Source organism: Arvicanthis niloticus, chromosome 21, assembly GCF_011762505.2.
Source record: "Arvicanthis niloticus isolate mArvNil1 chromosome 21, mArvNil1.pat.X, whole genome shotgun sequence".
Taxonomy (NCBI): Eukaryota; Metazoa; Chordata; class Mammalia; order Rodentia; family Muridae; genus Arvicanthis; species Arvicanthis niloticus.
The window spans coordinates 10657791-10681932 of record NC_047678.1 but is presented as its reverse complement, the minus strand read 5'-3'; the positions used below and the strand labels follow the sequence as shown (position 1 = coordinate 10681932).

General features: G+C 41.9%; 1 protein-coding gene across 3 annotated transcripts in view; it reads left to right on the top strand.

The window, feature by feature from the left end:
• Minar1 (membrane integral NOTCH2 associated receptor 1) overlaps positions 1–21223 on the top strand; it is a 35151-nt gene extending 13928 nt beyond the window's left edge. The window contains exons 2-5 of one of the 3 annotated variants that reach the window (XR_013105538.1): positions 5199–7551; positions 11784–12038; positions 12376–12439; positions 17002–17087. Coding sequence is in view for 2 of the 3 variants with exons in the window: in XM_076917339.1 (XP_076773454.1) it covers positions 5251–7551; positions 11784–12038; positions 17002–17199 (2754 nt within the window). In the remaining variant the exon portion in view is untranslated. Of the gene's footprint in view, positions 1–5198; positions 7552–11783; positions 12039–12375; positions 12440–17001 lie in introns of all 3 variants that reach the window. The other 2 variants (XM_076917339.1, XM_034484424.2) reach the window with 2 other exon arrangements.
• The last annotated feature ends 2919 nt before the right edge of the window (positions 21224–24142 follow it).

Here is a 24142-nt window from a genome sequence, read left to right as displayed (position 1 = left end):
ATGAGTTTATGATCTTTCGCCCAATTTAATAAGAGTTGAATAATGAGTCTCACAACCAGCTTGTTATTTTCTCTCTGAGGAGATATGTAAACTAGGCAGAAGCAGTAGCTCATGGGACTAATGAAGGTCCCTGGAAATGTGTGATTGAGAATGGAGTTTTCCACAGTGGGAAATTAGAAGGCTTTGAAGAACTCGGGAAGGAAAAAACAGGGAGGCCAAAATCATGCTTCAGGCAGACTTGTATTGCTCTTTATTATACAGAATGGAGTCAATTTTTAAAGTTAATGTCACATAGTAGGTCAGCCTCATAGAGGCCTTTTCCCTCCACTTCATGACATATGGATATATCTGCTCCTTTTAATACAAGGTTGAAACTGGTGCAGTGTCAGAAGGCTTTGGGTCTTTTATTCACTGTTGGACTTCAGGAAACTTAGGTATTTTCTCTCATTGGTATTTGTCTGTCAGTTCTTCAGTTTCCTCATCTGTGAACTGAGGTTGTTCTTTTTACCCTGTAGAGTCCTTAGTGTGGTCAGGGAGGTAGTCTGCTAGAGGCTGCATATTGAACACTGGCTCCTGTTGTCAGAGAGCCTGGGAGCTTACTACCAGCGCCCTGCTGGGTATGAGGAAGTTTTATAGAAAATCTTACAGCTTCTCTAATGCTTGATCATCCTTTGTGTGCGGGCCACTCCTAAGTCCAATTACCTTTCTCATCTACAGGCATCTAATGCCAGTTTTATATATGATGTATGTATGTATGTATTCACGCAGCTATGTTTCTTTGCTTTCTGTTGCTGTGATAAAATATCACAACTTGGGGAGGAAAGATCTTATTTCGTCGTCCAGCATGAAAGGAAGTCAGGGCAGTAATTCAAAGAAGGAACCTGGAGGCAGGCACGGAACCAGAGGCCATGGAGGAATGTTGTCTACTGTTTAGCTCTCCCTGGCTCACTCAGGTTGCTTTAAAACTGGAACCATCTGCCTAGGGAGGTGACACCACCCACCCACGCACGCTGGGCTGGGTTCTCCCACATTAATCATTAATTAAGAAAATGCCCCAGAGATTCAGCTAAAGCTAAGCTGAATGGAAGCATTTTCTCAATTAAGGTTCTCTCTTCCCAAATGACTCTAGTTTGTGTGAAGTTGACAAAAACTAGCCAGCACAATATGAAGGCATACATTGTTGACATTGGGTGATTTCCCTAGGGCTCTCCTCTTTATTTGGGAGACAGGGTCTTGAACTGAACCTTGAACTCATTGACTGGACTGGGCAGGGAAGCGAATGAGCTCCAGGAATCTGTTCATCCCCTTCCTCCTAACCCCCAGCACTGGGGATACATATGCACGCTGCAGTGCTGCAGTGCCTGCCTTTTTTACATGGATGCTGGGTGTCCACACTTAGATCCTTGTTTGCATAGCAAGCGCTTTACTACTGAGCCATCGACCCAACTCTCTAATGCCAGTTTTCATAATAATAATAATAATAATAATAATAATAATAATAATAATAATTAAAAAAACAACCCAGGCTTACCTACAACTTTTATACTTTCATCAGGAGACAATGGGTCTTAGTTTTGTAAATAGGTTGGTTCTTTTTTTTTTTTTTAATAGATATTTTGGGGATGCATTTATGCCCAGTAAAGCAACAGTGAGAGCAGGGAAGGCCTCTCTGGGGAGCTGTATCTTGGGGTTTTCCTGGGAGGTACAAGCTGTACACAGCTTGGAGTAAGCACAGCTTGGCAGCCCTAGATTTAGGTCTTATTACTCTCAGTTGCTGTAGCACTTTGAGTTCCCCAGTCCCATTTCCTCATCTGTCAGAGAGTAATTGTGAAAGTAAAAGAGGTCTCTTAAGGTGGTTATAGGGATTAAAGTTAAAAAAAAATTGCTATGAATGCAATTGGTGCCACCAGATCCATAAAATACACTACGCATTTGCTGTACACTATTCTCCAAATTACATTCATTTGTCCTCTGCTCTGCTAGATACTCCCATTTATTTACTTCAAGACCAAGCGTGACAGATTGTCCTCGCCTCTAGCAAGCCAGAACATCCTGACACAGAATGTTTTCATCCGAGGGAAACGAGGACTGGGGCAGGGCAGAGGCACTGTGTGGACGAAGTCCATCTCCTGGTGGCTTGTCCCTGGCAGGAACAGAGCCCATTAAACTTTATTTTCTTTTCTCATGCAAGTAAAGGCTAGCCATGAGTTTCCAGATATTCATGGCAGACACCACGCTAAGATTTATACAAGCCTATCAAGAGCAGCTGCCCTCAGGACAGAGCAAGAGCCCATGGCCTCCTGCCATTTAAGTGTAGTCTGAGGAAATGAATTGCTTTTGTTGAAAATGAGCTGGACTTTCCAGAACACTGTCAATTTAAAAATCAATGGCAATTAGAACATGTCTGGTGTTTGCAAGACAGAGTTTGGCTGGACTGGAACTCACTTTGTAGACTAGGCTGTCCTGGAACTAGCAGTAATCTTCCTGCATCTGCCTTGTAAATGTTGGCATCATAGGAGGGTAACAAACCTGGCTTCAGTGGGCCCTTTCTACACAGCATGTGCTCAAGGAAGTGAATTCACGGTCGGGTGGGTGGGCATCATTGATATACCTTAAACCTCAGAAGCTGGTGCCTATGTTTAGCAATAGCGAGTTTTCTTATAGGAATTTGATTCAATTGGATGCTTTAAATTTTCCTGTTTCAGATTAGTTCGTGCTGTGATTCTCTTCCATTTCACCTTCCTCTTCCCCAGTTTAATTGAATGCAGTGATGGCAGGCATTCACACAGGGAGGCTGCACATGGTATGGAGGGCCTATACCTGCCAGTGGACCCTTGGGAGTAAAGGTTGAAGCTTTCATTCCATCTCTTAGAAAGACACTGATGAGGCCTAGGCCTGGTATGGGATCCACCCAAAGTTCCTACAAGACAGCAATCAGGTTGGTCAGTGTGGGGAGAAAACGAGGAAAAAATCCACACTGATGTACCCATTTCAAAAATGGCAGAACCAACAGAAAACAAGAAATATGCTCAACAAAATGACTGTGACAAAGGATGCCTTGTCCTGCAGGCTGACTAGGCTGGTCTCCCTGGTCAGCAACTGGCATCAGGTGCTGAGGCACAGGTGTGGCTTTTTCCATAGGGGAAGTTTGCAGGCCACTTTTGTTTTGGAATTCATGGCTAGTGGTAAGCTCTGCAGTGGGACTGACAAAGCCTGCAGAGGGACTGTAGCTCTGTAGTTGCACCTGTCCAGGGCAGCTCTCCTCTGCAGGCTTGGCCGGCCAATGAAAATTAGAAATGACAGTGTCCACTATATGGTATTCATAATATCAACAAAATGATTATACATATCCAAGTAATAAGAAATGCATAAGTAAAATAGGTTACAACACACAATAAGCTTCACTGAACATGAAAACTTCATAAACGTACATTCTTACTGTGCAATGTATCAGTTAAAAAGAAACCTGACAGGATAGGCAATATGAATAAAGCATGAAAGAAGCCAGAGTGAAGAGACTACACATTGTACTATAGGATTCCATTTTATTCTCATTCTGATCAGTAGTTGCCAGGAGTAGTATGTAAAGGGCATGGGGAAATCATCTAGAATGATAGTCTTCATTGTGGCAGTTGTGTTTGCTATATACAGCCGTCAAGTGCAAGCAATGACACACTTAAAAGTGTGAAGATTACTACATACAGATGATGCCTTACCTTAAAACTTGTATAAAACTTTTACAATAAAAGTATGGTACACTACTGAGTAAAGACTATGAAAATAAATCTGCATAAAGCAAGATTTTTCATGATTTGAAATTATGTATTCCTAGAAACCAAAATGAAGGGAGATGATGTGTACTAAAATGTAAATAGTTGTTTAAATTTGGGTTTTAAATACGGATCTCTCTCTGAAGCAGTACTCTCTTTAGCTCGACATCTTATCATGCAAATTTTCAGTCTTGCAGCAAAGTTGAAAGAATATTATCTTGAATAATCCCGCATCCACCATCTGGATCCATTAACGGTTTACTATATTTGGTTGATCACATGTCTATCCATCACCAAGCCGTCTGATTTTTTTTTATATATATACTTCAAAGTAACTTGCAGGCATCTATACTTTTGCCCCTAAATTCTTTATAATGCAGAACACTGTTGCAAGTTCAATAGTGAGTTTGATTTTCTTTTCCTATAAATTTTACATACAACGAAGAGCACAGATATTAACAGTGCCTTGGCTGGTTTTGACAAATAGTCTGTGTAGTAACTGATGTCTAGCGAAAGATCTAGAACAGTTTATCACAACCTTCATAATGCTCCAACCCTTTAGTACAGATCCTTGTGTTGTGGTGACCCCCGTCCATAACATTATTTTTATTGCCACTTCATAACTGTGATTTTGCTACTGTTATAAATCAGAGCATAATATCTGTGTTTTCCAATGGACTTAGCCAACCCCTGTGAAAGAATCATTCAACCAAAAAGGCTGCAACCCATAGGTTGAGAACTTCTGATCTAGAATGTTTCCCCATTGCTTCCCTCACAAAGTTCCCTAATACTGTTCTGTAATACTGTTCTTGTTTTGTAAATAACTTTTATCTTTCTTCATAATTTTTCATCTTTTCTAAAATTTCTACAATAAGCAAACATTATGCCATTACCAAATCACCATCATCACCATCATCATCATCATCACCATCATCATCAATAGTTACTGATCTATATTTCAGAATGGTATTAAAATGGAATCATTAGGTACAGTGTCTTTTAACTCTGGCTCTGTCTTGCTTTATTTATGTTGTATGTCCTAGCAGTTTGTTTTTTTAAGCTGCTATGTTGCAGTATAAAAATGTACATTTATGAAATTTTCATGTTCAGCAAAGCTCATTGTGTGCCCCAATTTGTTTTATTGTATGTATTTCTTATTATTTGGATATTTACAGTAATTTTATTGCTATTATGAATATCATATAGCGAACACCAACATGTCTAATTTTCATTGATTGTTTCTTTGAGGTAGATTTCTAGGAAAGAAATTGTTAAGTCAAATGTTGCGACCATTTTAAAAGCTCTGAAACATTTTTAGTTATTGAAATGTTTTCCTTGTGTTTCTTTAAATGGTCGGAACAATCTGGACCCAGAGCTGTAGTACTGTTTCTAACAGTCTTTCCTCCCTTTCTTTTCTGCTGTTGTCAGAATAGAACTGACTGATGCTCCAGTGTAGTCAGTGAACTTGCACATCTAAATCATGGAGGCCAACCAGGAAGCTTCTCTCTTTTTGGTGAAGATCTTAGAAGAATTGGACAGTAAACAAAGTACCGTTTCCTATCAAGACCTGTGCAAGTCACTATGTGCCCAGTTTGATTTGTCTCAGCTGGCCAAACTGAGAAGTGTGCTTTTCTACACAGCATGCCTCGATCCCAACTTTCCAGCCACTTTATTCAAAGACAAGATGAAATGCTCTGTAAATAATCAGCAGTCAAAGAAAATCATGGTGGCGGCAGATATCGTGACAATCTTCAACCTGATCCAGATGAATGGGGGCACTGCCAAGGAGAAGCTGCCCACAAGTTGTCACAAGGTGCGCAAGAAGGAGGCATCCTTTGAGTCTTGCCGGTCGGACACCGAGGTGTGCAGCCCAACAGTTTGTGAGCCTCTGAACTGTGAGCTGAGTGAGAGGCCCTTCAGTCGAGGCTACCCCACAAGGCAGTCATCCAAATGCCGGAAGATGGACTGTAAGGAATGCCCACAGTTTGTCCCTGCCTCTGAGCCCAACTTCCTGTTGGGCGTTAGCAAAGAGGTGAAAAATCGGGCAGCCTCTCTGGACAGGCTGCAAGCCCTGTCCCCATATTCTGTGGCCAGCCCTCAGCCATGTGAGATGCAGAGGACCTATTTCCCCATGAATATTGAGAACGAGTCCATTTCAGATCAGGACTCTCTGCCCATCAGCCAAGGCATCAAGGAGACCTTCATTTCCAGTGAGGAACCATTCGTGGTTCAGTCCTGTGTTCAGAAAAGGAACATCTTCAAAGAAGACTTCCACAATCTCATGACTGTATCCCCCAGTTTGGTTGGTACAACTAACAAAGCAGAAGATGATCATGGAGAGGCCCAGAGTCAGAAGGAGCTCCACAAGCCAGCCTTCTTTAACCACAGCTTTGAGATGCCTTACCACAACCAGTACCTGAATCCGGTGTATTCCCCCATCCCTGACAAAAGGCGGGTGAAGCATGAAAGCTTAGATGACCTTCAAGCTTCTACCTATTTTGGACCCACTCCAGTGATGGGAACACAAGATACCAGGCGCTGTCCAGGGAGGTCCAGTAAACAGACTCCATGGCCTGCCAAAAGCTGGAGCCTAAACACAGAGGAAGTGCCTGACTTTGAACGCTCCTTTTTCAATAGAAATCCCTCTGAAGAGAAGCTATGTTACCCAAATTCTGGAAGCCAGACTCCCAATTTCTCAGGCCCAGACAGGCATCCAGTTTACCTGGTGCCAAAAGATCAACAGAAGATCCTCCCTGCTGGCTATGCAGTGAAACCAAATGGACTCAAATCTAAAGAGATCTCGTCCCCTGTTGACCTGGAGAAGCATGAAGCAGTCAAGAAGTTTAAAGACAAAAGCATCAGCTGCACCAGTGGGCAGCACAGCTCAGATACCAGCAGTGTGGGTACCCAGACAGAGCAGCATGTGCTTGAGCCCCCAAAATGCAAAGACTTGTGTCCTTCGGGTCAGGCCAAGTACAGTGACAGGCATGCCATGAAGCACTCGGATGATGACTCAGAAATTGTCAGTGACGACATCAGTGACATTTTCCGGTTTCTTGATGACATGAGCATCAGTGGCTCCACGGGAGTGATACAGTCATCCTGCTACAACAGCACCGGCTCCTTGTCTCAGCTGCACAAGTCAGACTGTGATAGTTCACCAGAGCATAACCTCGCCAAAATCGCCAATGGGGTCTCCAGCAGCAAGGGAGACAAGTGTAACCGGCCTGAATCCGTCCACCACTCTGAGGAAGAGTTGAAGAGCAGTGTGTGCAAACTGGTTCTCAGGATTGGGGAGATCGAGCGGAAGCTGGAATCACTGTCAGGGGTCCGTGAGGAAATCTCCCAGGTCCTTGGAAAACTCAATAAACTGGATCAGAAAATACAGCAGCCAGAGAAAGTGAATGTGCAGATTGACCTGAACTCCTTGACGAGTGAGGCACCTTCTGATGACAGCGCCTCTCCGAGGGTCTTCCGTGCTCACAGTGGCTCCCACGGACCTAAGCTGGAGAACAGTCCTGACTGGTGCTGCTCCGATGCCAGTGGAAGTAACAGTGAAAGCCTGCGTGTCAAGGCTTTAAAGAAAAGCCTCTTTACCAGACCATCGTCCAGGTCCCTGACTGAGGAGAACAGTGCCACAGAGTCTAAAATTGCCAGCATCTCGAACTCTCCCAGAGACTGGCGAACCATCACGTACACCAACAGGATGAGCCTCAATGAGGAGGAGATAAAAGACGCAGGCCCAGCCAATAACAAAGACTGGCATCGGAAATCTAAGGAGGTAATGGAAATTTAAGTTCTCATGAGGGGTTTCAGTGTAGTCACAGTCTCAGACATTCCATGAAAAGCCTTGCCACTTGCTGGTAACTGTGCCTTGCTGGTTCCCCTTCCAGAATTGGCAAGCTCTGCACATTAGAACAGAGAGGGCAACAGGAGCAGGCTGTTTGTTCTGCCAAGGTGCCAGTCAGTTGGGTGGAGCTCATGCTGGTATGCTGCCGCCAGTAGACAGTGCAGTCGGGATATTGGACAGGTGGTGTGAGAAGGATTTTGCAGGAGGGGGAGTGCATCAAGGCAGGCAAACATCACCAAGGTTATCTTCTTGTCCTTGCTGAAGAAGTGGGATCTGTACCGGGCAATCACTGGGAAGAGACTTGCTGGTGTCCTTGCTGTGAGGTCTCTTGCATGAATTTTGTTGCATGCATTATGTTACTCTTAAAAAAATATTAGCCTTTTCACTATAAGATGAGTAGTTTATTACTAAGAATAAGGAAACGATTTCATTGTTCTGCTAAGGAAAAACAACCAATCATAAGAAGTATCTCCTTCTCCTCTTTAGTTACCTTTTTTCCTATATAATGGTGCTCTGAACTTCTCCTGTGAGTGTAACTTTTGACCATTTATCAAAGACCTCACTCTACCATTGCTGGTATCCATGCTTGTATGTGTGTTCAAATCCTTCCTTGTTTTTGTCCTGTGGTGAAAGGGACTGTTCCAGGGGACACACATCTGATCCTTTCACTCTAGCTAGGTTCCAGTGACTCCCCTCTGCCAGCATAATGCAGTTTCAGGCTGTGGCTTGTCTTCCTGCCACTCTCAGCTTCTGTGGTCATTGGACAGGCCATGTGCTGCCCTCCCAGGGTCTCTGAGGACTGGACTATCAGTGGGATGGAGGAGTAGGGTGGGTTTCAAGGATGCAGAGCCAAAGAAGAGGTGTGGGTTACCCAAGTGATATTCAGAAGGACAGACTTGCAAAAATGAGTTTGAATTCGGGGTCCATAATGAGAGGAAAGGGAAAATTGAAGGAGCATTATTTATTTTTCTAATCCCAAAGAAGCCCTTCCATCCCATGGTACTTTCCCCCCTGTACTGCTTGCCATGGACACCAGGCTCAGGCCAGACTTCCAGAACCCAGGATCTTATATAACATTGAAAAATGACCATTAGAGAACTCACATGGTTACGTGATTGTATTACCAAACCCAAGTGAACCAGCCTGACCTCAAATGCCTCACCAAACCAGCAGGACTAGCCACCACCTTAAGTAAGGTCCACTTGAAATGCCCCAGATCAAGAAGTAACCCCGCTAGACTGCATGGCTATTTCTATTGTGATTTTTCCTCTTGGTATTTGCCACTTCTTATTGATAATTCTTCTTGGGGTAATGAACAAAATTTGGTCACTGTCCCAACTTGGATCCAGTGTCAGAAATTGCTGAAGACCAGGCCCTCAAAATGTCTTGCCACCATGTCCAGCTCTCGAAGTCCTCGGGTCTCAAACGACATTTTCTGTTTCTTTGCAGCCAGTGTCTCTTCTTCGTTTCACTTGGGGGTGGCCATGACCCAGTCATGTTCCCAGCTGATGGCTCCACATGAGCTGTCACTCACACATGCCCAGTCTAGATGCCAGCGTCCACGTATTTACCCTTTCTCATGCACCTCTGCCATGTTTGCCATTCAGCGTCCTCTAGTCCAGCTTTCACACCCTACCTTGGGCTTGGGAACCTCTCTTCCATCTCTCATCTCATGGGCTGTTTCTGTATTTACTTCCCTAAAAGAATTCTCTATAGGTGTGCAATGCCTCTTGTTCTCACATCCTCTGCAGATCTCCTTTGCCTCAGCAAGTCTTAAAATTCTCACCCAGACTTTTGAAGATTTTTGGTGGCTCTCTGTCTCTCTGTCTCTCTCTGTCTCCCCCGCCCCCGTGTGTGTGTGTGTGTGTGTGTGTGTTCATGTATGTGAAGGCCAGTGGACAGCTTGTAGCTGCTGGTTATCTTTGTCTATCATGTGGGTCCTGGTCCTGGAGATTGAATTCTGATTATCAGGCTTGGTGGCAAGTGCCTATAGCCACGAAGCCTGGATTTCACATACTTTATTTCTAACCAAAGTGCTGTATTTTACCTCGAAGCCCACCCTGCCTTGATGAGGGTACTTATATTTCTCCTGAAATGCCATGGCTATTCACTCAGTCACCTACTTAGTAACTATTTAAGGAACTGTTACAGCCAGGCCTTGTTAGATGATCAAATGTTTCTTCACATCATTTCTACAGCAAGACAGTATGATTTACTTCCTCTGTGCTTAGGATAAGTTGAGAATGGCTGGTGTCGATCTCTGCATGCTCAGGCCTCTGGGTTCACCGTGTTCCTCAAGGCCTCTTCATTCACACATACCTGGACACTTCTACAGAGATTGTTGCCCATCTCTGACTTCTAGCATTCAGTTCTGTTTGTTCAGATGTACTGCATAAGACCCTTTACTGGAACATACAGGTTATGTATATACATACTGACTACTGTCTTAAAGGATAAACGCATCGGTAGCAGGTTCAAGGCTGACCTCTGTGAGATGTTCTTAGGAGTGTGAGAATCCAAATCCCGGGTGTCATTTTCATAGCTGTGCAGGCAGCATTGAGTCTGTCTCTTAAACTCTCTGACCCAGTCTTCCCCATGCACAGTGGGGATAATCTCAGTTCCGATGCTTGAAGTGCTACTGAGTCGGTGGTATGAGGCACTGCACATCTGGCACCAGGCAGTGTGGTGGAGATACAGTCGGCTCAGTGGCTACACCAAGGTTATCCTCATGAGCATGTCCACCACCCCGGCTTTGTGCAGGATTTGCTTGCTTTAGGAGCACCACAAGGACTGGGAAATGGCATGTGAGCAGAATAAAGAAAACCAGTGGGGTCTTAGAAGCTGCCGGGCCTTGATGGGTTATAAAATAAGAAGGAAACCCATCATCTTGTTTGACTTACCTAAATCTGCCTCTTTCCAAAGCCTTGATAGCCAAGGTTTACCCATTGCTTCTCAGCTTATGGATGAGGTACGCTGATACGTGCTTCCAGCCCACATCGAGGAGTGTGATAGGCACACTCACAACCACCCACGTTTGCTCATCATGTGTCCACTTGTCATACGACTTCCATCACATCCGTTTTTCCCTCTTTCTATTACTTCCGTGCAGGATGCTTTGCTCCCTCTCTCACATGCCCAGAGCTGTAACATTGGACACATTTTTATGGATCACCCTATTTATTAGCATCATTGTTTTTAAGCCAAAATTAAAACATAAATAAGCTATTCCCCTGCCTTGAAGGCACTCGAAGTCCAGCGGAAGATACAGGCAGGCAGACGGTTACAGGTCAGCCTGGCAAATTCTGGCTAAAGGGTCTGTACACAGTCCTATTAGATCACAGAGAGAAACACCATCCCAATTATGAGGGGATACTTGCTGGAGGGTCATCTATGTGGAAACCCTTTGGCCTCAAGGTAGATATAGAAAAGATCAGAGACCTTGTTCTTAGAGTTTCGCTGAGAATAGAGAGTACTGTGATGTGTTTCAAGGCCTCAGGACAAAGCTGACATGGAGTCCGTTCACACACTCCTACCTCCACACTGCTGCCCAAGCTTCTCCTTTATTTTAAGTCTTATACAGATACGTTGAGAGGGCCACTTGCACCAGGGAGTCACTAGACACTCCCCATGTGTGATGTCCAGCTTAGTTTCTCCCTTCCATGGCAGGCTTTTAGGTAATTCCATGCAGGTTGACCTGTGCCTTTTATTTACTGAGTATAGGTGAAAAAATGGGACAGGAAAGAAAGGAGTCATCATGCAGGAGCCAAGCAAAGACTCTAAAACTAGCTTATTAGGTTTAAAACCTAAGTTTCATCAGCTCTATGTCCTGGGACAAATAATGGAGTCTTTTTTTTTTCTGAGCTCCACTGGCCAACTGCACAAGCAGAGTCAATTCTGATAAGGATGGTGTAAGGGACAGGTTATAAAGAACTTACTTCTGTTGTGGAATCATGTAATTTTTATTGGTATTACCAAGATCAAAAGCTTTCTTTAGAGAATTCCCAAACAGGCAGACTTTGTATGAATCCATGAGTAAATTCCTGTTGCTGCATGGGTGTCTACTGCGGCCTCATTGATAAAAAAGCTGGCTAGCTAGTCAAACGCCCTGTGGGACCCGATGGCATCCCTGTGGCTTTTCTGGATATCTTTGTGCTCTTTTGCAGGCAGACAGGCAGTATGACATCCCCCCACAGCACCGACTGCCCAAGCAGCCCAAAGACGGCTTCCTGGTGGAGCAGGTGTTCAGTCCTCATCCTTACCCCACCTCCCTCAAGGCCCACATGAAGAGCAACCCCATGTATACAGACATGCGGCTGACTGAGCTAGCTGAGGTGAAGCGGGGCCAGCCTTCTTGGACCATAGAGGAATACGCTCGGAACTCTGGTGACAAAGGCAAGCTGACAGCTCTGGATCTGCAGGTGAGCCTCACTGTTCCTGGGTGGGAGGAGCCTAGTCCTGGGCTATGGATGGCCTCTCTCTCAACCTTAAACTTCCTGGGTCCCTACCATAGATTTCTAAACTTTAATAAGAGAGCAGAGAGGTCTGTTTTTGTTGTAGTTGCTATTTTAAACAAGGGGGTTTATACCTTGTTTATTTGTAAGCATTTCACAATAAGGGCACTCGTTTTATGTGTTTGTCGGCCGTCTGATTTGCTAATGATGCTTTTAAAACCAAGTGCAAATTCTAATCTTTGCTCACAAGACCTGAGCCAAACTGTTTAATGAAACACAAGCTGATTTCTCCTTCCACATGTAGCACGTGGGATAAGCATGTTATGGGAGCCAGCTATGGATTGTGTTTCCATATGGAGCCACCCCAGGTAAGAGCCATTCCTGGAAGGTCTGTGAATACCATATGGCTAGAGGGCATGCTTTTTTGTTCACCCACCACAGGACTGGGTTTTGACTGCACTTTTATTTTGGTGGGCACCTCTAAGCGGTTCCACTCAAAGCACATCTGTTTCTACATCACTGTAAAGGAATAACCATGGCCACCTGTGGATTTGGACAACAAGGTCATAGCACCAAGGGAATGAGGCATTGCCAGACAGCCTAAGCATTTGAAGTATGGTTGCTGATAGCTAGCTGCCTGTAGGCTCACTATGACCAGGCTCTTGTGTCATGGCCTTGCTCCATACAAAGAGGGGATGGGAGGTACAGCATGTGGCAGAGAAAAGACATCGGATTTGACCAGCATCAATGGCCTAATCCCAAGCTTTTTAAGAACACTGTGTGACCTGGAACACTTACATCACCACCTTTAGCTTTGGTCCTCTCACTTGTGAAATGGGCATTAACTATTGACATTAATAGCATTGTTGTGAGAACGGAATTTTATATATATATATATATATATATATATATATATATATATATATATATATATCCTGGCACTGAGTAGATATTGAGAGACATGGCACTCAGGAGTTGGTAGTGGATGCTGAAGCCAGTCAATGTACTTAGTACTTTCTTATCTATCTCTTGGTTTTAGATACATTTGTCTATGAGGCAGGCATTACTCTGACCACCTCCAATTTACCAAGCAGGAAACAATAGAAGCAGGAAGCTCGGTGAATTGGTCCAGGCCAAACAGGTCTAAGTCTATACTGGACCATCAGACAATAAATCTTCTGTTCTTTCTCTTCTCTTCTCTCTGTAGTTTTCCCCTTTGCTATTGCTATGAGTTTAACAGAACTTCGTCTCAGACAAAAGGTTTGCAACCATACTTGCATACTTGGGTCCCTAAATGGTAGCAATTCAAGGGAGCTCTGGCCCAATCCTGGGAAAGAGGTCTGTAGTGGCAGCTGGGTCACTTGAAGCTTCCCATCACCCAGTCTACCATATATATATATGGTATATATATATCCGTGTATACTACATGCCATTTGACCCCTTGAACTGCTGTTACTCCTGTCATCTTCCTGATGACAAGCAGGCTTGAGTCTCCCACATGCAGACTCTGTGCAACTTTGCTGTATGAGGAACCCCTTGAGTCAGTGTCTTAACCCAACCTGCAATTAGAAAACACTCATAAGTAGAAATGGCTCAACAGGTTGTAATAAGCAATATTCCACAATGCTCTGAAGGTGACTTTGAAAACATATTTTAAAGTTTAGGCAGAGAGAGAAAGAGAAAGAGAGAGAGTAAAAGGATTTTGCATTTACAAATACATGCAATTTGGGTACGTTGGTGTTTTTTAGTATAAAGATAAAACTAGATAGAATAAAACAAAAATAGACCTTTGGGTTACAGAGTTTTACATGAATCTGTTTAGCAATGGAAGGGCAGAGACTCCAGCCACATGTTCTGAGGGCACAGAGCACCCATTGCCTGGTAATGTGTTGGTAGCAAGCAAGGCAGAGCAGACATGGGGCCAGGTGGGGCAGTGAGCCACTGGCTTGTTTGTTTGCATTGCTTTGCAGAGATTCAAGTGCTGGTCCAGGTTAGCTTTGGAGTAGCTTTCCCAGGGGCCTTTTTTGTCCATATGTAAATCCACTGGTGATATACACAAAGCAGGTAGGCACTGGTATAGGCCTTGCTTTCATCATTTGGCAGGCTTAATTAACAACTGAGTATGCATGCCTGTGAACCTGGGGATTACCTCTCTGTGTTGTAGTGCTGTTACAGCTTGAGGTTATTAAAAAAAAAAAAAAGCTAATTAAAAATAGTTTGTTTCACGGTCAGACTCTTAACAACAAAATGTAGATAGCTATGAAAAGAGGATGATTTCCTTCTACCCACGATGGAGAGAACGAAGCACAAAATCTGTTTTTCCTTGTATAGGCTGCATCGTTCCTGGGCCAGCTTGTGGAGAATTGGGAAAAAGAGCAGCTTGTTTGGCCATAATGGCCAGAGTTGGCCGTCAAGGTTATAAGGCAGGGGAGGCTGCCTGTCTAGCCTTCTACCTAAACCTAATCTACCTGGGCATACCATTCATGTGTCATGTCAGTAGTCAAACACGATAGGGCCATCTTTGGATCTTTTCTTTCTTCTTGAGTGTTTCATCATTCAGCAGGTCTAATTAACAACTGAATATGTGTGCACTGTCCCTGGGAAGCTGGGGATTACTTCTCTGTGCTGTGGTACCATTGCAGTTTGAGGTTTTCTGTCAAGGAAACTGTCAGGGAAAACTGAAGGCTTTTCATGTCAGGGAGAGCAAATGGGGCCCAACTGTGTCCATGAAGGACAGAGCACTCTCACTCTTGCTCTCTTTCTCCCTCTCCCCCCTCCTTCTCCCCCCTCTCTCATGTGAGTGTGTGTGTGATTGTATGTGTGTATGTGTGTGTGTGCATGTATACGTATGTATGTGTGTGTATATACATACATATATATATATACATATATATATATATGCATATGTGTGTATTTGGGTGCATGTATATGAAGGAGCTCTGACATAAACACACAACATAGATTTTAAATAGTAGAACTTAGTCACTACAGAGCTTTTTGGGTCAGCTTCAGGGAGAGGCTTCTGCACTCCAGCATTGGACACTAGGTCCTAGGAGTTTCTTACAAGGACATTTATGAGCTTTCCCTACAATGAGAAGATTCTGGCGTGTATTTGGGGTATTGTGGGTGGCTAGCACTGGCTTCTGCCCATCTGTCTAGCTTGCAGACTTTATAAACAATGTTGAAGTCAGCCACTGTAAGTTCTGTCCTCTTGCCAGTACGGTGTTGTCCAGTCTGCCCAGCCTACCCATGGTAGCACCAGAGTGGCTCCAGATGATCTGTAAATGAATGGGCCTAACTCCTCCGATAACCTTGCTTTTTTGTACACCAAACTTAGCATTTTATACAGTTTTTTTTTACATATCATTAGATATTCATTTGATTTACTTAAGTGATTTAGAAGCAGAAAACCCACTTTGAGTTGGAGGCCAGCTGGAACTGGCCTGCAGTCCATAGTATATGGGGCCCCTCCCTCCCCAAATATATGGTGGTTATGAACAAGAGAAAGATGAAATCTTGGGCCTGAATGGCAGTGGGTTGTCAGCCCCCTAGAGTAAGCAGATGGCATGCACAAAGGGATGATGGGAAGCAGGTAAAGCTGATTGTTCACTGTCCATTCATTGTAAATGTGAGCAAGCTGAGGGCCAGCAATAGCCAGAGTGATACCTAGATACTAGCACTGAAGAGAGAAGAGCTTCTGCCTTTCCTGGATCTGAAGGGCCAAGGGCGGGGGGAGCTGTTTCTGAAACTCACTACACAGCCCTGCAAGTTAGAGTTTCTGGTAGGAGCCCAGCTGTTGGCAGGTGCAACTCAGTAGGAAGAACTCCGGGAGAAACATCACTCCAACTCTCTCTCCTTTTGTTTCCCTTGACTGAGCTCACACTCCCTCCCCACAAGGCACAGAGCAAGATGCAGAAGGAAGTAGCTAACAGGGCAGGTGGGGAATGACCTGTCACCCCTACTCCAATAACAGTTGCCATGGCTGAACTTTCTAAGTGTTGCAGGCCTGGGATGGTTTGTTATTTTTTAAATTCTCTGTATGTAACTTTAATGTGCTCATGTTTCTAAAACTCAAACAATTCAAGAACCTTCCTCACAAAGAGTATTTGATTTGTGATTTAGAGGTTTAGGTGGCCTCACTTGGGACTGCAGTGTGCTGTTGCTTTTTTTGTGTGTGGCACATTATTAAATGCTTGCCATAAAACAAGAACTCAGCTTTGCTTCATGGAAATAGATTATAGCCATCATTGTGCAATAGGGATCATGGGAAATGTAGGTTAAATATGATATTTCTTCTGCAGATAGCACATTAATTCTAGGTAGGCATTTGTTGTAGGAGCTGGCTTTGGGAGAAAGTGCCACTTACTGTAGAATCATCACCAAGCAGGGTGGGGACTGTCTGCTATGAGTCTGCAGTCCTTGACTTTGGACAGTGTTCTAACCTGCTCTTGCAAGTGCTTGAAATGGAAATATTTTACATTTTGATTAAGATGGAGGTGCCTTTGATTTTCAGTAAAAGCTCTGAGAAATGAGCTGACTGAAAATTACAAGGCAGTCTTGACTCGAACAGATCTGTTCTTAGAGGCTTCCGGTGAAAAATATTTTTCAACGACTTTTCTTACTTCCCCTACAGTGGAGCCAAACTACTCTTAGTCACATACCCTTGAGGCTGAGTCTTGTTTGTCTTGGCCATTTTGTTAACTTATGTAGAGATGACCCCTAAGTTTCCCTGTGTTGATGTTGTCGTGTCAGTTTTAGTGAGGGAGGAGCCAGTGCAGTCTGTGGTGTCTGGAATGGGTCCCTGCCAGCCTATTGCATCTTACAATGATGCGGATAACTTTTAAGTGCTCCAGCAGTGACAATTATCAGGATGTCTTAGATGTGGTTTCAAGTATTAACCATACTTCTAACACCTTCTCTTTGCTTTTAGACCCAAGAATCTTTAAACCCAAACAACTTAGAATACTGGATGGAAGATATTTATACTCCAGGCTATGATTCATTACTAAAACGGAAAGAAGCTGAATTTAGACGAGCCAAGGTTTGCAAGATCGCTGCTCTTATCACTGCTGCTGCATGCACAGTCATTCTCGTCATTGTTGTGCCGATCTGCACAATGAAGTCCTGAACCTGTGGACTCAGCATTACACGCAGCTCCTGACTCCCAATGTCTGTCTCTGTAATTTCAAAAGCTGGCCCCGTGTGGCTACAGTCTGCTGGAATAGAGACAAAATCCTGGATGCTTTTCTACAGTTCTGAAGGTCATCTTCAGAGAGTATATACTCTGGAAAGACATCTGCCTAGCTGTTAAGCTTAGACATAGCTACACTCTGAATATATTTTCAAAAGTACACTATCCTTTTTTTTTTTCCATATAAGGAATGCCATGGATTATCAGTAAATAAAAATTGGATTCTTTCATTTGGATGATGATTCATGGTGGGCATTAAGTTATACAGAACAGATTCAATACCTGCTCTTTGGAGGAGATGACTGACGTGGACACAATGATTTAAAAAAAAAAAAAGCATAGGGGTGGGATCTGTTTCCTTAACACTCTAAGTTTGTTGCTGGCGATATGACTGGATGTGTGCCCACAAGAACGTGGCTTCCCTCTGGACTTTTATCAAGGGCTATTGACTTCCATCTTGCCCTTCTGTCATTGTCTGTAGAACATCTGAGTTGCTAGAGTTCTTGAGTGCAGCTTTCTGAACCTTCTACTTTGGCCCAGGTAAGAAGGAGCTGTACTGCTAAGCCAAGCATGATTTACAGTATCCTCTGTAGAGTGGGCCAAGATACTCAGGATAGGCAATCTTCCTGTTGTCCCCAAAATGATGTGGGGAAGCTTGCTGGTTGGGGTATGCTCAACATCTGAAGGTCACAGCCACCCTAAAGGATCTCTGGTTCTAGCTCGGGCATGTGGCTCTGTTCCTTGATTTTCTAATTCTTGGTGGTCCCTGATGCTCTATTCTGAAGAGTTTGGAACTTGTCCTTGTGCCTTGAAGAGCAGAGACAATGGTGACATTTTGACTTTCTAATTATAAACCATGGTTCCCATCCACCACTGGTACCAACCATTTACGTGGCTTTAAAAAGTTTTTGAATGCTTAATCAATAATGTGATAAAGGTACCAAGGTCTCTTCAACTACAACATTTACTCCGGAGTTTTAAATATTTGTCAGCAGTGCAAAAAAAAAATAATATCTATTTAATCATTTATCTATCTATATGTCTAAATACCTGAGTTTCATTTTGGTCTTCACTAAGTAAATATCGAGAGCGAGATTTTTCCAAGTGTACAAGAAGCTGTTGTAATTTTATTAGATCTCTGTTCCCACCTGATTGGTGCTTTGACAATAATTGGGCAGAAAGACTCCTTCTCAACATCTGTGTCTAATGTCTTCCTGCAGATTAAATAAAAAATGGTTGTCAACCTTTAATCTATTTAATAACAAACTGGAGCGTACACACATTTTGGTAGTAAGAATAATCACTTTAGGAAGTATGCATACTTTCTGCAAGTGAAATCTGAGAAGCCTTTTAATTTCTAAAGCAATAGAAGTCCAGCATCCATCCTAAATATTTCCAGATAATGCTGAGCTTGCTGCACCAGGTCCTGCTGTCACTAGTGAAGAGCGGTCAGTGCATTTTATAATGCTAACAGATGAGGGACGGAGTCTCTCACCTGTAGGGGGCCTTTGTTCTTAGAGGTCTTCATGGTATCTATTTCTATTGATATGTTATGTTGACTAATGGTCTTCAATTAGGTGACTGAAATTTAAGCCTTAGAATGGAGGACTTGTCATTGAAAATGATTGAAAATGAATGCATACATACACACACATACATGCATTCAAACATAATACATACATACATATATATATATATATACATACATACATACATACATACATACATACATATCTGTTGTCAGATGTTTAGTCTTTTGGTGCTCTGTTTTAGATAGGGCACTTCAAATAAGGTTGTCTATTCACTCCAAAAAAGGATATTAGGTTGCATCCTTTGGAGTCCCTGTTCCATCCCACCCTATTTGTGAGCAATGACTCTGTACCACACTGTGATGAAACCATTCCGCCCCACACCACAGATTAAGCTATCAACAGAGAGAGCACTTTTCAGCTTCTTGCTCTGTGGCTTGCTCAACAGCTGAGATGTACTCTTCTAGGATAATAAAAATCTTGTCAAATCCCAACCTGACTCTTCCCTTTGACAGGTGGGATTATGGAGGCCAGATGGCACTCCTGTGATGAAACTGCTCATATAATGAAGCCAACCACACTCTATTCATTGTCACTGCCATACGGCAAATCTATTTCTAATGGGTCCTATATGAGTCATGTGACTATAAGCCTAATTCAAGAATAGAAGTGAATGAATTCTGTAGAATTTTCTAATACCCTTTTCATTTCTGGGGTGGTAGTCAAAGAAATCCACTCTTGCTCTAAGTCCAACTCAATGTTGTCCATATTGAAAGAAAGCATTTAGACCCAGGATCCAAATCATAAGGATCAAAGTAAGGATGCAGTTTTCTCTGGAAAGTGGCCATCCTCAAGCAGGTGGTACCAAGTCTGACGTTGATGAACCACACCTTTGCCAGCTCACAGATGCCTGAGGTCTCAGCATCCATAAAAGATTATGTTTATAGTTATATCTCTTTCCTTTTGACACCAACTTGATTTTCTTATATCCTAGACTCTCCCTAGTCCCCCAACCCCTCAATATTCATAATGAAGCAAGACAAAGTTTACTTGACAGAAAAGTATACATTCTTTAGTATATATAATATATTTCCCTCATCTCCTGTTGCAATGCAACAGCCCCAAGGCAAAGGTGGTTGACTGGCTTTCTGTCTTTATAAAATGTACATGTTTCATACCCAAATCTAAAGTCACTGCATGCTACAAATTCACTTGATTTTTGTTGGCTTTCCTTCCTTCCTTCCTTCCTTCCTTCCTTCCTTCCTTCCTTCCTTCCTTCTCTCTCTCTGTCTCTCTGTCTCTCTCTCTCTCTCTCTCTCTCTCTCTCTCTCTCTCTCTCTCATTCATTCTTTCTTTGTATTTAAATAATTGTGGTCAATTCTTTGTATTTCTTTGTATTTAAATAATTAACCAGATGACTTTACCATTGACGGGATTATTTTTCAGATGTCTCTAGCCAACAAAGAAATTCAGAATTATTTCGTCATTTTTACTAATCTGAAATTGTTTTGAACACAGCCTTGCAGAAAAGCAATCACCAAAAGATCATCAAAAGAACTTTTCTGCTCTCTGCTATAAGGCATTTTATTCCAGCATTCCCTTGTTTAAACTACTGACACAAAGAAGCCAATCACCCATCATTTGCTGCCAGATAATCATAAATTGTTTATTATTTTAGGGCATGCATCCATGTGAATAATAACTGCAAGGTTAGCTTAATAGATATGATAAAACTATCAGTGTTCTGAATATCTGTACTACTGTTGTCGTTGTCTTAATTCCTTGTCAGACACAGGCAGTGTACGTTTTGTGAACAGTGACACCTTATCTGTATTTTATATTTTTGCACTAAGCCCCTCTGCTAATGGTCAAACGGTATGAGAATTTATAAATGTTGGAACTCAACATGTTTCCTATTATTACTATAGCCAAACCTACAAGAATATTGTGGTCAATTGTGTGAATACCAAATCATTATATACTATATATTGTTGTACTACAGAAATTTGTATTTTAAGGGAAAGATTGAGTAGCTGTTGGTAACTGAAGAGTCTGAGATATTTATTAAGTAACAGTGAGAAATGCAGCAACTTTTCTTATTTATGCCTTATGAACAATAGAGTGTGAAATGTAAGGCAGAGTTCTATGTGAAGACCCTAAAGGGATGGGTTTCTCTGAAGGCAGGGATTGTGTCTTTCTATGTTTGTTCTGTACAGCTCTCAGCACACTCTTGGTGCTTGATAAATGTTATATAATACCAATAACTAAGCACATTTTTAGACCTTTTTTCAAATGGCTCGTGTAAAATTTGGTTAATGTTGGTTTGAAGCTATCGTGTAAAATCTGCCTCTCAAAATATAATCAAAATAAATGGAAATATGCAGCAACTTGCATGGAGACTTTATTTTATCTATAAACTACATGGTTCTAGTTTACGAACATATTAAAAATGGCCTGTCTTAATTCTTTTTCTCAAATTGTATGATTCTGAAGTAAAAATTAAAATATGTGAGCAGCCTAGTTCTCCTCTTGCGTCACACCTACTGAAACCTTACTGAATAATGTTGTCAGTCACTCGATATGACATATGTGAAGAATATCTCCACTAGCAGTTTCCTGTTGTTTCAGAAACTTGTGAATATATCATCATTTATCTCTTCTTTCTATTAATAAGTGGATATTCAGGTCCAACCTGCAAGAGTACTGTGGTTAATTGGAATTGACCCATGATTCCAGTCAATGTGTGCTGAAAGATGAGTATTGGCATTTCTAGAGAAAAGGGTTTGGGGTTATGATTATTTTTGACATACCTTTTTTGTAATGCATATTACTTCTGGGTCATGAGAGATGCTTAAATGCTAGATTAGGAGACAGTATTGAAGACTTCTTACATACAGCATTGCAAATATGCCCTGATATTTGGTTTATATATGGAGGGTCAATCGCTCCATTCTTTCTAACAGGGTTTAGAGTCTCTTTCATTCTAATGGGTATTCAGTGACACATCACTATTTTTAGACTATGTCCAAGCTGTAGAGATGGCTCATGGGTAAAATACTTGTTGCACAAGCCTGAATTTGAACTGTGCCTGGTAGCAAGCCTCTATAACCAGTCCCACTCATCCTATAGTGAGACGGGAGATAGAGACAGGTGAATCCCTAGGAACTCACAGGCCAGCTAGCCTGGTGCTAGACAACAAAGATCCTGCCTCATACACGGTAGAAGTTTAGGACTGACATCTGAGGTTCTCTGCTGACCTCTCCATGTGCACTGTGGCATGCATATACTTAGACACACACAGACCTGTGCACATAATAAAATAAAATATCATTACTCTGATGAATAATGGAATTTTTTATTTTGTATTTATTAGTCCAATGGATATCCTATTTTGTGAAGTGTTCCTTTAGATAGTTTTAATGATATAAAAAAATCTAAAATAATTTTTGTGGTAGCATACAAAGCCGTAGGTTCTACTATGACACATTTATACTGGTGTGTCATCATAGAGTGTTCCGATTATTACTTTCTCATTGTCCTCTTCTGTGTGACCTGCCCCACTCTGGCTGATTTCCATATTGCCAGCTAGTCCCCTTCTCTACTTTCATGTCACATGTATGCTATTGAGTCCTATTCTTCTCCTTTCATAAGGTGATCTCTTGCTGTCATGATCACCTTTTCAATTTTATGACACATACACACACAAATAAACATGCATGCATAATTCTAAATCGAGAATCTACATCTGAGAGAAAATGCAATATTTATCTGAGTATAGCTTCATTCATTTAATGTAATGATCTCTGGTGCATCCATTTTCCTGAAAAAAAAAATTAAGGAGAACTATATTGAATAAAAGTAGAGAGAATGCATACCCTTATCTTTTTTCAGACTTTAGGTAAGATGTTCTTAGTATTTCTCCGTTTTATATAATATTGGCTGTAGGCTTGTGATATATAATCTTTATTATTATGTTGAGGAATTTCTCCTATTCTTGGTTTATTCGGGGCTTTTATTGTGAAAAGATGTTAAACTTCATCAAAAGCCCTTTGTACCTCTAATTGATATAATTGAGATAGATTGTACCTCTATTGAAATATGATTTCTATTCTTAAGTATAGTGAAGTATTTCACTTATTGATTTGTTTATGTTGAATCAAATTGCATCTATGGAATGAAACCGCCTTGGTCATAGTGTATGATTGTCATGGTGCATTCTGGTTTTACTTTTTCTGTCTTTAGTTCTTTGAGAATTTCATACATTGTATTTTCATAAAATTTATCCCCTCCTCAAATTCCTCCTGGACCCACACTCATCTCCTTTCCCACACAGCTCTCAATTTTGTGTCTTTTTTTAAAGCCCATCATTTCAAATTTGTGCTACCCATGTATCCTTGAATGTGTGGCTTTCCCCTGGAGTAAGGTTAATATACCCAGAGCCCCTCTCTTAAGGAAAAATGGCCATCCCCCTCCCAGTAGCCACCGATTGCTAACAGCACTTTATCTGAGGAGGAGGAGGAAGGGGGAGGAGATGATGTGATGCAGATACTGTGTAATCTGTGATGTAGGTGTTAAGCATCACACAACCTCTTATTCGCTCCATCTTGACCGGTTGTGGGTGGGTCTCTGCGGTAATCTCCATCTAGAATCAAAACAAGTAGAAGCGAAAGGAAGCTTCTACTATAAAGCTGAAGTTGAGAGATGCACTAATGGGTGGGTAAAACAATAAGTCATTAGGTGGCAGTTCAATGTCACTATGAAGTTTCTATGCTGAATTTTAGTTTGGATGACATATATACAGATGAGAGTAGGATAGTGAAATCACCACTGTTATTGCATAAGACATAATATTTTTATGCATTAATATTTGTTTTAAGAAACTTGGAGTCCCAGAATATATATCTTATTTATTATTTATTATAAATGTGAATAATTGTTATATCTTATTAATAGATTGATTTTTAGAAAAAATATGTAATGGCCTCTTTACCTCTTCCAATGAGCTTTTCTTTGAAATCTACCAGGTCAGAGATCAAAAAAGCTATACCAGCTTGTGTTTGATTCACCAGTCTTTTCAGTCTCTCAGTGGGCATCTTCATTAGTGAGGTATGATTCTTGGAGACAATAAGTACTTCGATTTATGGTTTTTAATCCAGTTAGCTAGTCTGTATCTTTCTATTGGTGAGTTGAGTCTATTTATATTTAAAGTTATTACTGAGAGATGTTTACTAATTTCTCTGACTTTGTTGGTTGTCTCCCTGTAAGTATCACAGATTTGATGCCTAACTGTCAGACAAGATGGATTCCTTCTCACTTCTTTGCTTACCTACTTTTGGAATGAAATTTATCAT